At 38.7% G+C, this 14,148-nt stretch overlaps 1 protein-coding gene across 2 annotated transcripts in view; it reads left to right on the top strand.

Moving 5' to 3' along the window:
• Window positions 1–13,110, top strand: part of LOC109538731 — a 17,099-nt gene extending 3,989 nt beyond the window's left edge. The window contains exons 2-19 of one of the 2 annotated variants that reach the window (XM_048670607.1): window positions 3,326–3,514; window positions 3,574–3,677; window positions 4,468–4,655; window positions 4,707–4,859; window positions 4,957–5,199; window positions 5,254–5,466; window positions 5,536–5,748; window positions 5,883–6,163; window positions 6,219–6,351; window positions 6,410–6,707; window positions 6,761–6,968; window positions 7,022–7,248; window positions 7,301–7,490; window positions 7,548–7,680; window positions 7,737–7,914; window positions 8,020–8,539; window positions 12,172–12,460; window positions 12,521–13,110. In XM_048670607.1, coding sequence (XP_048526564.1) covers window positions 3,355–3,514; window positions 3,574–3,677; window positions 4,468–4,655; window positions 4,707–4,859; window positions 4,957–5,199; window positions 5,254–5,466; window positions 5,536–5,748; window positions 5,883–6,163; window positions 6,219–6,351; window positions 6,410–6,707; window positions 6,761–6,968; window positions 7,022–7,248; window positions 7,301–7,490; window positions 7,548–7,680; window positions 7,737–7,914; window positions 8,020–8,539; window positions 12,172–12,460; window positions 12,521–12,659 — 3,870 coding nt within the window. In that variant the 5' untranslated portion in view covers window positions 3,326–3,354 and the 3' untranslated portion in view covers window positions 12,660–13,110. Of the gene's footprint in view, window positions 1–3,325; window positions 3,515–3,573; window positions 3,678–4,467; window positions 4,656–4,706; window positions 4,860–4,956; window positions 5,200–5,253; window positions 5,467–5,535; window positions 5,749–5,882; window positions 6,164–6,209; window positions 6,352–6,409; window positions 6,708–6,760; window positions 6,969–7,021; window positions 7,249–7,300; window positions 7,491–7,547; window positions 7,681–7,736; window positions 7,915–8,019; window positions 8,540–12,171; window positions 12,461–12,520 lie in introns of both variants that reach the window. The other variant, XM_048670606.1, reaches the window with a different exon arrangement.
• The last annotated feature ends 1,038 nt before the right edge of the window (window positions 13,111–14,148 follow it).

Here is a 14,148-nt window from a genome sequence, read left to right as displayed (position 1 = left end):
AACACTAGGATCACGGAGCACAAACGAAGTTGCAGATTGGGACAAACGGAAAAATCAGCAGTAGCGGAGCACGCACTACTAGACGGCCACCAAATAGGCTTCGACGAAGTTGACATTCTGCACCAATCTGAAAGATACTACCCGAGACTCACCAGGGAGGCCATCGAAATATTTAAACACCAAAGCAATTTCAACAGAAAAGAAGAAATTACGGCACTCAATCCAGATTGGAAGCGCGTTTTGCGCCAAACAGCATGCGCGCCGAAGCGTTGGAACCCCCACCCATCCCCCACGCATGAGCAGACACGGCTGGGCGGCATAAATACGACTGGGAATCCAGCAGTTGAATCATTCTTAGTCGGAAAGCACGGGAGATCACTTCGCNCACTGCCTCATCGCCTTTGAAAATGTCCACCGCAGTTGTGGACGAAACGTCAGGAAGAAATTCCGATAGACCACGGCTTCAAAGCCCGGAAAACATTTCTAAATGTACTTCTACATATCTGGTTCATCACTGTTTAATAACAAAAATCCGAACTCACTTCCAAACTTAAGTAAACGGTTTTGTAATTTTTGAATATTTTTGATCAGCAGTACATGTTCCCCTTATGCACTTAATTGCGAATTGTTGTTAGAGAGCCATGATTGGAAATAGAGAGGCAAATGTGAAAAAACCATGCAAATATTGAGAATAACTGGAAACTATTAATTTCCAGAATGGAGGGAGGAAATGGAACGGAAAAGCGTGCATAAATTGCGCCCTACACACAACTAATCTCGATCAAAACAAATAGTTCGTTAGCTGTGGGCGACACTCGACAATGTTTACGATTTCCACCAACACTGTTATCAAACGATAATTTCGTTAAAACGAATATAAAACTGTTCCTGTAATCGTTGCTAACACGAATAATAAAATGTAATGGCCAATCAGCACCAGTTCTTATCTTAGATTGGATTTGACATGCCAAGAAAATATTTGTGCCTGTACTATTCATGGGAGCCGGGGAAAGCGGAAAATCCCAGCGGAAAAATTGACCAATTTTCATCAAGGCCCTATCTATATGAAAGACTCATGTCGCATATTAGGATGATTTATATTTGTCATCACTTTATCCAATGTCTTTCTTGGGAGCCATCGATTTTTCAGCCCACCAGGAGCCAATCTGTTACACAAAGTATGGCTCTTACGTGCAGCATAAAACTTCTTGTCTGGCTCCTTTATATTTGATTTCTTGCCAACGATTGCAAAGTTTTGCCTAAAATGTTTACGTTCTTTCCTTCCATGTAGCGCTTGTTATTCACTTGATATAGAAAACACGTTGGGGTTTTCTCCAACTTTCGACTGTTCATCTCTTATTAGTCCACGAGCACGTTATTTTTGAAAGGCAAATAAAAATTGGTGTTCTAGTGAAAATCGACGTTTCAAAGTTACATATAAATATCATAGGAAAAAACAATTAATCCAATGAAGTGTCGAAAAAGCAACGTTACAGAAGGTATTTTTTAAATGGTCCAGACACGCTCCTTAAAAGTATGCTGATCAAGGTATTTAATTTATGTATTTTGTGTTATTTCTTGGTTTGTCGGCTTGCTGCGGCTTGGGAAATGTCAGAGAGAAATACTTTTCCTCGACGGTCTAAAAGCGCCCGAAAACGCATCAGTTTCAGATTTTATTTTAATTTGCTCTAAATATCGGAAAATGGGCTCAAACTGTGGGCTAAAATGGGTCAGAGTGGAAAGCACTAGAAATAATTAGTTTCAATGTTCTGCAAGTTTCTTACATTTTTCTGTTATACTAAAGTGTAGCCTCATACATTTGCTTCATTCTCTTTGTTCCTGATTATAAAAAAACCATACAAGCACTAGAGTTTCATGAAAGATATTTAAATAGAATGAAGCAAATGTATGAGGCTACACTTTTTTATAACAGAAAAATGTAAGAAACTTGGAGAACATTGAAGCGAATTGTTTCTACTGTTTTCCACTTCGACCCTTTCAGCCCACAGTTTGAGCCCATTTTCCGATATTTAGAGCAAATTAAAATGAAATATGAAACTGGTGAGTTTTCGGGCGCTTTTAGGCCGCCGAGGAAAAGTTTTTCCTCATTGCAGAAAAGCATACAAGCACTAGAGTTTTAGAAAAGATATTTAAACTGATTTCTTAAAACCAGATACAAGTTTGCTAAAAGCGAGTTGTCGAGGAAAATAGTGTTTTATGAATAGTGTATGGAACCTTGCGGTCTACGTCTTCGACTCGCCAACACAAAAAAAAAGCCGAAGTCGCGATCTTTTAAAATCTTGGCACAGTATGTTCTATTGATCGCTGCGCTTCTGTCTCTTTCCCTTTTGGTTCTCTGTTGCCGAATTCATTCACAAAAGCCATCTCAACCCCGAGATAATCCATACCCCGTTCTATTTTAAGCTTTTAAGAGTTTCATGGCGTTTTGATAAACTGGGCTCGAAATGTGTGCCGATTATTGCGACAGTTAGATCGCGTTTGTCTAATTTGCTCCTGGATGTTGTTAGATCCTGATTATTGCCGTTTTTCGTCTGTGTTTCGCGCAATAATTAGTACCCATTCAACAAACGCCTACTTGCACGAAGTAAATGAAGCACGAATGAGGAAAACAGTTCTCTTTTTGTCATCGCAGCCCACGTGAAATTCTAAAAGCTAATAACGGCTTAAAATTTAATGAAACCGAATACGCCTATTAAAGCGGCGGAATCACAACCCTGCCCGCCTTCTGCAGGATAAACTTCCTGCCTCCGCAATATCATTTTTCGATAAAATTGGGTCGGAAAATATCCCCTAGATATTATTATCGACGATGCAATTTCACGTACGGCGAAAATGAATACCGGCACAATTTTTCAATCGATCACCCAGTTCGATGAACTAGCTAGATTCGCGTTATTATTCTACAGGGGCTTTCATTCAATTGATTTCTTTACTATGCACAACTTTTTTAATTGAAAATACAGTTCAACTGTCGTTGATAACATGCATCCTTCTTAAATGAATAGACTTACAATCGGATTTCCAGTGGCTTTCAACCAACCGCATCCGAACTACTAACCAAAACAACAGACAGGTAGACAACAATTCCATCATTGATTTCACCAATACAAGATCGCAAAAACATTTTTTGAGTTGAGAGAATAAAACAGTAACAGGCGAGGCTCATCTCCATCAAGCCTTGAGCCTCGCCTGATGTGCCCAGTTTCCTCTTTGCAACCCTCGTGATTATCGTGGCCCACTACGCATTTACCAGCTGCAAGATTCATTTAGGGACGGTTCATTTTAATTAAACTGGGTTTTTTAGTTAATTAGCGCTGCAGCCAAACGTCGGAGATGGCTGCAAGTGAGCGCGTGTCTCGAAGCTTCGCCTTAGAACAGACGTATGTCCATGAGGTCTACGAGCAGTACTACGACAATCCCCGTAGCAAGCCTTGGCCGAAAGTCCAGGAATTCCTGGAAAAACTGGAACCTGGAGCTTTAGTCTGTGACGTAGGTAAGGATCGGTGCAGTTTCGAGGCCAACCTGATGATGACCAGGCGTTTTGTTTTCCAGGCTGTGGCAATGGAAAATACTTAAAAGTTAATAAGTCAATTTATAATTTAGGAGGGGAGAAATCAAATAGACTGAGCGATTTAGCTAGGCAAAAACAAAACGAAGTAAGTACCATGCTGGTCAAGCATTTCCATTTAAAATTAATTAATTACAAACGTGTCTGGTTCCATTCGAATGAATGTGAAACGATGCAGACTCCGGGGCAAACAAAACAACCCTGCAGTTGATGTTTACTCTCTTTGACCATCGGAAAATGGGGCAAGGCGAACGCAAAGAATTTCAGTCAGCACATTCGTCTGCTTTAATGATTGTTTACAAGTAAAAGTAAACGATATGCAAAGAGCGACTAAAGATGCGCTCAAGCGTTCACCCTTCGAAAAGGAAAAGCGTTTACACAATATCAGTTTGATGGCAAGTGCCGCTAATAACAGGATTTGCCGGAAACTGTATTAAAACATTAAGCCAAACTAGGCTAATTAGTTGTCCAAAGAGACTGCCTTCATTCAAGGATTCGGCATTTTACATGGATTATCCGCAGAAGGCTGTTTTAATGCGGCTTATAGGCGAATGTGCGTCATACTTTATTAAATTGTGCAAACTTTTGTTTGTCGGACATTTTTTCAAATAAAAATTGTGTTTTAAATGTCGCCATCCAGTTTTCTTTGAACTGCCTTGATTTTATACAGAGTGTCGCAAATTGAAACCGCAAATTATACAGTGTGGACCAAATTTGATTGGTTTAACAGAACACCTGACTCCTGAATGGATGGAGCAAAATCGACTTTCTTGTTATAAGATTAATTTTCGTGAAACGTTCAATGGTGCAAACCCCTCCCTCGAATGCCAAAGTGCCCTTGACTCGAATGAATTTACCAATTTTTTCGTATATTTCAGGTAATTAGATTAGACAATTTGGCACTGCCATTTAAAGATAACTGCTTCGATACGGTTCTATCATTATCAGTAATCCATCATTTCGCAACGACCGATAGACGAGTGAGTTCGTTGAGGGAAATGGCGCGAGTTCTTCGAGTAGGAGGCCGAATGATTATCACTGTCTGGGCGATGGAACAGGATCATCGGTAATTCGAGGATTTTTCCATTGAAAATGGAGAGAAAACGATTTTTTTTAGGAAATTTGAATCCCAAGATGTGCTGGTGCCATGGCGCAGACCTCGATTTAAGGCCAGTTGCGGAATTACTACGGGCCTAAACTCGGCGGATGATATTCAGAACCCTTATCACTCATATACTCAGTCGGACAGCGATTCTAATAAATCATTTAGGTCAGTGCCTCGGATTGCACTTGAATTATTAATTTCAGCAGAAAATGTTTAACTGTTGGCGATTTGCACCAGAGTAAACCCGGCAATTAAATTGCAGGTTTAGAAACACGTTTAAAAGAAAAACGAGAAATTCCCACCAACGCAAACAACGCCCGCTCGAAGCCTACCGGAAAACTTCTTCAGGAAGTTCCACTTTGTCATCGCCAAGTGAAACTTGCTACGGTTTCGTGCGTAGAGCATTGCAGAAAATCGCAGGCGGCAGCAGGCGAGTGGTGGCTAATTCCTGGTTTTTGGATAACTGGATTGCATGCATGCACAAACAGCAACCGCTGCAGAAAAGGTACTTTTTCTCAACGATCAGCAACGCTGAATTTGCAGCTCGTTGAAATTTTAGATATGATCCGGATGGATGCGAATACTGCGACTGCTCAGGCTGTGATAACGTAGAAGATCAGCCAATAGAACTACTTAGAATAGACGATGAAGAGCCGAAACAAATCCCGCGACGTCAAACTTGCCCAGTGTCTCAGATGAGCGCCGATATTGATGCTTTCAAGTCGAAAAGCATGAATAATATTGGGATGTTAAACGAAACAAACAATAACAGGTGCGCGACTTACTATTCTTCCTGGGGGGATCTGGAAACGGCATGATCTCCAATTTGAACCACTTTCAGGTGTAGATTAAGCAAAGCCCATGTGGATGATTCAATAAAAGGTGCTGTGGAAAGCCCCGTAACACCCGCGTCGGCAAATTCGTTAAAAAAACCGAAACTGGTGAAGCAGAAGAAGTCGCTTTGCGAAGAAGATGCTGACGAAGCATTGGATCAACCGACTGATATGAAGGACCTGGTCAGGGCGATGCCTGATTTTAAATCGGGACTTACCAGGTACAAGATTGAAGATTAATCACCAAAAAAGCCATAAAGATTAGTGTTTTTATATTCCTTAGGCGAGAAATATTTTGTCTCAACTGTGAAAGTAGTCCACAATTTGTTAAAACAAGGTAAATTAATTGTTGCAGGCATCAAAGAGGCGGCGTGTTAAAGCAGCGCTCCCTAAACGAAGAAATCCTATCAACTGACAGATTGAGAGAGAAAGAAAGACTTAAACAAAATATCCAGAAACAAACTTCCTTGAACGAGGACCTGATTTATAAGCGAGCGCATACCTTTGAGTCTTTGCGGGAGTCGTTTTTTGCGGTCGCGTCTACAAAAAGTTTCCAAATGCTTAAGGACGGATTGACCAATCGAATCAAGAATTCCACTACGATGGAAAAAGTGGCCAGCGCGTCTTTGAAAAATGGTACATTTGGCTGCGTTTGCACTAAATTTTATGCTGATTGTAACAGTTAATGCAGGTTTTGTCAAAATCTTCCAAACTTGGAAAGGAGCCGAACTGAAGTCGCCCACGACACGAGATAACGAATCCTACAAAAACGTCCAAAATTGCCACCCAGCTGATAAAGAACCCAGCGAAAAGTCGGGGGAAAGGTCCGGAGTTTCATCCTGATCACACCCTTTATCCGCTTCATTACGTATTATCTTCTAGGCGACATTCAAAGGAGGATGGCTCTGACTCCTCCAAAGATAGCAGCCTTCAGTCCGATACTAGCGTGGACTCAGAAGACTCATTTGCTTCAGTAATTTTCGTGCCTAAATCAGACCCGATGTCTCCGATAGGAGGAGCGAGTTTATCAGCAGGTCCCACCTCCCCTTTGCTAAGAGGGGGCTGCCAATCCGCCCCCCAATCCCCCAGAATTAAGCAGTCAAGTTGCCCAACAAGCCCAAGGGTGAAACAATTGCACAATGGGATTCATCCCTTGACCAAACAACTCAGCTCACCCAAGGTGAGTTGCAGGAGCTGTGCGAGTGGCTTCAATGATTGCTGATACTGTTTTAGCCATCGACTGAGCTGCTTTCGACTGTGACTGAGTTCTTTCCGGTGGACGATAAATTGCTGGCTAACGCCAGGCTAAGAGCGCCGGCCCCCAAACTTTTGCCAGTTCAACCTGCACACAGACAAAACACTCAACTTCTGGCTCAAAATTACTCCGTACAACCCATTCCGCAATTTAGGAGAACCACTCTTAACTCCCCAAGTCTGAAAGGTATTTGCACAATCATTCTAAAACGTTTCTGAATATTGAAACCTTATTTATAGAATGTTTCCCATTTCCTCCCCAAACGAGCAATCAAAGCTCGGTGCTAACGGAAGCAGTGCCAACTGCCAACATGATAAGTCCAGCTAAATCGCCTCCAGACGCTGAGGCGTCTAGAACGGAAAAACTGAAGAAAATCAGGGAAATGCTGGCGCAGAAGCCTGGGTTTGGAAGCAAGTCCAAGAGCCATTGCCCGATTGTGCGGAAGATATCCGATCCAGATAAAAAGGTTAATGAGCCTGGCTTGGAGGAGCTCTGTTGGTAACGGACTGATATTTTAGGAGCAAAGCTTAGCCAAACCCATTCCTCAACTGCTGAAGCTGGACATTTTCAATCCGGAAGTGGATGACGACAGTGATAACAGTTGCGTTTCTTCGCCGGATTCCATAGGGAGTGTCAACAGCATTAAGGCATCTGGTGGTGTTCCTGCAAAGGCCGACAAATTTAATTTTCCAGACACTAATAGAACTGGTAAGGTCCTCAAGAGGCTTTATGGTGTTAATGAAGCTTAATTCAATTTACTTCTAGGCAACTCGATGAGTTTATTGGAAGCGGCAGCAAATGTTGCCAGCAGCCTGGATGAAGCAGTGGAAAAAGTAATCAGCTCCCGGCCGACAAAGAAGCTGCCGAAAGTTGATGTTTTTTCCATTTTACATAGACGGTAATGGTTGAGGATCTAACTGGTTCTTGATTCAACATCAAGATTTCCATTTCCAGATTCTCCTCGTCGGACACAACCCCCCTGTTGGACGAAGAAGAAGAAGAAGGCTTGAGTAATGGAGAATCTCGCCGATCCAGCAATACCTGGAATGAGGAATGCCATAAGCACTTAACAGCTTTTGCGGATAAGCTCAGCGAGAAGCTGATGAAGGAACTGGATGAATATCAACTGACGGTAGTTTAAAATATTCCGCTTCTAAATTCCTTTTTTGCTACTCGGCTATTAAAGTTTTTTACTGTTCCTGCTGATATTCGTCTCATTCATTCTTCGATCTTCCAGATGGATAACATTGACGATCCATACATCCATCGTCTCAGCGAAGAACTGCACGACCTCTCAATCCTCAGCGAGGAGATTAAGAAGCAGAACGAGTACCTTACACGACTGTCGCAAACGAACCATCCGCAAGTGAAGAAAAGTTGCACCAAATGCAAATCACTCGAAAAGTGTCGTTGCGTGATTGAAACTCGAACATCAGATCGGACCAAAAACTACGTTTCAATGTGTAACGCGACCAAACCCCTCAGCCAAAACCACAAAGCGTTGCCTTGTGTAAATAATAGTGTAAATCCAGTTTTAAATAGTTTTAGTAAATCGATTAGGTTTAACGGTTCCGGTGTAAATGGGAACAATGACGCGAAATTCGACGAAGACTATTGTGGAAAACGAGTGGAAAATGGTGGTTTGGGTTATTGTGCCGAAGTGGACCAATTTAATGGACCTGATGTTAAACGTGAGCAGAATCGCCCGCTTATTGCCAATGGCAGTTCTTCAGAATCGTTCGATTCTAGTGATAAAGGTAAAATTATTTTTTAAAATTTTTCTAATTAAGTTATTTTGAGTTATGGATTAAAATCTCTGGGTTTAAGTAGGAAAATTCCCGCTGAAATTTTCCTGGATTTGTCCCATTCAGTTCAAAATTAGATATAGTATTTTATCTAGTAATAAGATATAGTAATTTTGTACCTACTACAACGTTTTTTTTCAGATTTTAAAAATAATTCTTTGCTTTCTGTTTTTTGAGATATTTATTTTCTCTTCTTTATCTGCCCTCGTTCTCTTCTGGCTGATGGTGAAAGTAGCATCTGATCTAATCTTTCAAACAATTTCATCAATTGTCGTCTTTTGCTTGTGACTTTCTGGGTTCTTTCATTGCTTTCATAGTTAATCTGTCTGTTTTTTTGTCGTGCTTCGATCGAGGGTTTTTTTCTATTATATTCTAGCCGGCCATAATTCCTTTTGTGTTTTTAGGAATCTACGCGTCTTTCTAAAACCACTTTCATTTACACATTTGGAACTTCCACTGTCTCAGCTGTGTTTGTTCAAATGCTAATTTTATTTGGTTTGGAAAAATTTACATCAAAACTTTGAACCAATTTTTAAAGTGTTGGCATTTCCTACTAAACATTCTTCGTACCGAAATAGTTCTTCTTTTAATAATGTTTCCATGTAGTTTGAATTGTACGCAAAAGGTAGATGGAAAAGGCCAAAAACATTTCAACCTTTTGTATTTCCATAGACTAAGACTTCTTTGCTTAAATTTAAGCAATTTTTAGCAATTTTCTCTTTTTGCTTACCGACTTTTTTCGTTAAAATGCGTTTTTCTTCAAAACGTCTAACGAATTTTCAAAACCATCCATTTTCCATCGCATTCGCTATTAAAAGTTCGTCGTTCTCTTATTAACTTTTTCCATATATTTTGAACTACTTATTACCAAATGAACCCATATTAAATAATCATCAAGCTTTTTCTCCGCTTTAAAACCAATTTTACTTCGGCTTTTTCCCATTAAAACCGGAATTTTGTATAACTTCCCACTGTCTCAGCTGTGTTTGCTTAAATTTTAACTCTATTTGGTTTCACTTTTCGATGTTTTCGTCTTTTGTTGTTCAGCGACTTACTTTGGAAAAATCTGTTTGCACTTCAAAATTTTGAACCAATTTTTGAAGTGTTTCTTCAACTTTCGCACTTCCAAATAGACATTCTTCGTTCCGAAAGCGTGGTTTTTTTATAAAATTTTTCATGTGTGTTGAACTATATTCATAGCCAAGTGTTTTTCAAAGTAACTAAAAACCTTTGCACATTTGAAATTGTTATTGTATCAGATTTGCGTTTAAGTTTTAGCAATTTTTAGCTTCAATTTTCGCTGTTTGCTTCTTTTGTTGTTCAGCGACTTGTATGTATTTTGAACTATACCTACTCATCACCAAGTGAACCCATTCTAAATAATAATCTAGCTCTTTCTCCTCTTTAAAACCAATTTTACTTCGGATCTTTCCCACTAAAACCGGAATTTTGTATAATTTCCCTCTGTCTCAGCTGTGTTTGCTTATATTTTAACTCTATTTGGTTTCAATGTTTTCTTTTTTTGTTGTTCAGCGACAAAATAACTAAAAACCTTTGCACATTTGAAATTGTTATTGTATAAGATTTACGTTTAAATTTTAACAATTTTTTGCTTCCATTTTCGCTGTTTGCTTCTTTTGTTGTTCAGCAACTTTTTCTGAAAAATGCGTTTTAACACCAAAACTTTGAACCAATTTTTGAAGTATTTATTAAACATTTCCATATATTTTGAACTGTACCTACTCATCACCAAGTGAACCCATACTAAATAATCATCTAGCTCTTTCTCCTCTTTAAAACCAATTTTACTTCGGCTTCTTCCCACTAAAACCGGAATTTTGTATAAATTCCCACTGTCTCAGCTGTGTTTGCTTAAATTTTAACTCTATTTGGTTTCAATTTTCTAAGTTTCCTTTTTTTGTTGTTCAGCGACTTGCTTAGGAAAAATCTGGTTGCACTTCAAAATTTTGAACCAATTTTTGAAGTGTTTCTTCAACTTTCGCATTTCCAACTAGACATTCTTCGTTCCGAAAGCTTGTTTTTTTTATAAAATTTTTCATGTATTTTGAACTATATTCATAGCCAAGTGTTTTTCAAAATAACTAAAAACCTTTGCACATTTGAAATTGTTATTGTATCAGATTTGCGTTTAAATTTTAACAATTTTTAGCTTTCATTTTCGCTGTTTGCTTCTTTTGTTGTTCAGCAACTTTTCCTGAAAAATGCGTTTTAACACCAAAACTTTGAACCAATTTTGGAAGTATTCTTTCACCTTTTGCATTTGCTACTAAACACACTTCGTTCCAAAATAGTTGTTCTTTTAATAATGCTTCCATGTAGTTTGAACTGTACGCAAGACGTAGATGAAAAGTCCAAAAACATTTAAACCTTTTGTATTTCCATTGACTCAGACATTTCTATTTAAATTTTAGTAATTTTCAGCTTCAATTTTCTCTTTTTGCACACCGAATTTTGGCGTTAAAATACCTTTTTACTTCAAAGCTTCTAATAAATTTTCAAAACGACCATTTTGCCATTGCAATCGTTATTAAAAATCCTTCATACTAAAATTAGTTGTTCTTTTAATAACTTTTTCCATTTATTTTGAACTGTACCTACTCATCACCAAGTGAACCCATACTAAATAATCATCTAGCTTTTTCTCTTCTTTAAAACCAATTTTACTTCGGATCTTTCCCACTAAAACCGGAATTTTGTATCATTTCCCTCTGTCTCAGCTGTGTTTGCTTACATTTTAACTCTATTTGGTTTCAATTTTCTATGTTTTCTTTTTTTGTTGTTCAGCGACTTGCTTTTGAAAAATCTGTGAAAAAAACTTTTGCATTTCCAACTAAACAGTCTTCGTTCATAAAGTGTGGTTATTTTATTAAATTGTTACTAAAAAACTAAAAACCTCTGCACATTTTAAATTATCATTGTGATACAATGATAGAGTCGCTGAACAACAAAAGAAGCAAACAGCGAAAATGGAAGCTAAAAATTGTTAAAATTTAAACGCAAATCTGATAGATGTGTTTAAATTTTTACAATTTTTAGCTTCAATTTTCGCTGTTTGCTTTTTTTCTTGTTCAGCGACTTTTTTTGGAAAATGCGTTTTAACACCAAAGCTTTGAACACATGTTTAAAGTGTTTCTTCCACTTTCGTATTTCCTACTAAAAATTCTTCGCTCCGAAATAGTTGTTCTTTTAATAATGTTTTCATGTAGTTTGAACTGTAGGCAAAACGTAGATGAAAAGGCCAAAGACATTTGAACCGTTTGTATTTCCATTGATTCAGACCTCTATGCTTGAACTTTAACAATTTTTAGCTTCAATTTTATCTTTTTGCCCACTGACTTTCTTCGTTAAAATACGTTTTTACTTCAAAATTTCTAACGCATCTTCAAAACGATCCTTTTTCTATTGCATTCGTTATGAAAAATTCGTCGTTCTCTTATTAACTTTTTCCATATATTTTGAACTGTACTCATCACCAAGTGAACCCATACTAAAAAATCATCAAGTCTTTTCTCCTCTTTAAATCCAATTTCCCACTAAAATCTGCATTTTTTATGATTTTCCAGGTAGCAGTAGTAACTCCCTCCTATCAAGCGGGGCAACTTCAATCAACTTTGGAGGCCAGTCCGTGGCCTCATCAGTAACAGATCTCACGGGAGACTCTAGAGATGGCTGTAGCAATGGAGGAAGCACCGCCTCATTGACCTCAACAGAATCCAAAGGCAAAGGAAAATTCGACCATATGGACACTTTGTCGCCTGGACATTTGAGACGACGGGATCCTTCCGGACTGAGTGATATTTCAGCCGATTCCTGGCCTGCCGATGAGATTGGAGGAGAAATTACTTATCATAGGTAAATCGACCTTCGGTAAGCATTCGTGTGATATTCACTGATGATTTTTGTGGTTGCAAGATATTACCACGTGTTCCGGCAAGGTGAGCTCGAGAAGCTGATTGAGAAATACGTAGGCGATCTGCATGTGGTTTCTTCGACTTACCAACATGCCAGCTGGTGCATCATCGCCGAAAAGGTTCAAATCTGGACCATCTGACTGCCGAGTCATAGCTTTAACATTGGCCTCAACAGTTGGCCGTTCTTTCGCACAATGTATATTTCTAGAATAGTACTTCATATGCCTTTGACTGCGTGAGAAAATGCCAAATGTTTTGTTGAAACTGCACTTGTTAGTCATGAAAAATAGCACACAAAACGGCCTAAAGAAGCAGGTTTTCTCGGTTGAGTTTTTGATGGTTTTAATCCATGGAGGCAGAAATGTGTACAACATATTTTTTTCACACTTTTCCGGTGCAGGTTTTAAATGTTTTCAAGCAATTTTGATGTGAATTTCTTCACGGTTACGTTTCAACTTGAAAGATCCCGAGGCCTTTCACAAGTGCAGTTCTGCAACATTTTCACCGGCTTTCGGTTTCATTTCACTGCTATTGTTTAAATATTTGAACCATTCCTAATCCTATCTAATAGATGCTGTGAGTTAATCAGAATCTCTTGGCATTTTCTTCTCCCTAGCGCCCATTGGCAGTAACGAAATAATACAGTTAAGACCCTTATTGTAAATATTGCAGTATCTCATTCACGAGTCCTTAGTTCCCGATTCGTTTGCAACGTAGAATTGATACTTACTCGACAAGACAAATTATGTATGTTTTCAAAATGTCTTTCATGTTACCAATTGGCGAGTTTTAAATAAATACGTTAAACTATGAAAACGAGCGTTTTGTACTAAATACCGTAGTTTCTCTCAAATACTTGCGCTATAAAATGCGATTAAACACGCATCTCGACTGGTAAGTTCCTCGTTCGGACACAAATCCGTTTAATTCCACACGTAAACGCTCAGTGTATAAATTAAAATCGTGAAAGTGCTGGAAGACTTATGAAGAACAGTAACGCAGCCCGATTGCTAATAATAATGTAAATATCGTCCTATCAGTGACGATTTTTAAAAAGTCGGTCACCGATCGGTTTGGGTCAGTTTGTACAGCCGCGATATGGACATTTTATAACAATTCCATAACAAACTTACGGGGGACCCGTTTGCTTTGGATGTTAATCTTCCTAAACGGATTGCGCAAAGTTTTACTTTCCAACAACCAAACAATGACAAAACTGGCGTTGAAAACGCAGGAAAATTCATTTAAATTTGCCGATCTTGTATCCGGTTGCCGAAAACTTTCTTTATCTTATATCCTTGCCGCTGGCCATTAACGTATCTGTGTTGATCAAAAAACCCACTCTGATATTATACAGGGTTATTCACGCTATACGGCACGGACGTTTGCGGCTAGCCCGTTTGTTTTTTGCAAAGTATTACTTGATGAATCCACAGACGCCTAACGGGTGCACATTTTAAAAATATTTTTGTAATGTTCAGAGTGTCCCAAAAGCCCTAGAAGTATCAAAGTTGTGTTTTTCCAAATGAAATATCCTATATATTATTGCATTTTTGGATTCTCTGAGCAAAATAAGTGTTTGTTTTAATAAGATTTATAATGTCTAAATCTAAAGGTTTTTTAAATCAT

This window comes from Dendroctonus ponderosae, unplaced genomic scaffold (genome assembly GCF_020466585.1).
Source record: "Dendroctonus ponderosae isolate FM_Combo_2020 unplaced genomic scaffold, Dpon_F_20191213v2 Dpon_F_20191213_1, whole genome shotgun sequence".
Classification (NCBI taxonomy): domain Eukaryota; kingdom Metazoa; phylum Arthropoda; class Insecta; order Coleoptera; family Curculionidae; genus Dendroctonus; species Dendroctonus ponderosae.
This window is presented reverse-complemented; position numbering and strand designations above follow the sequence as displayed.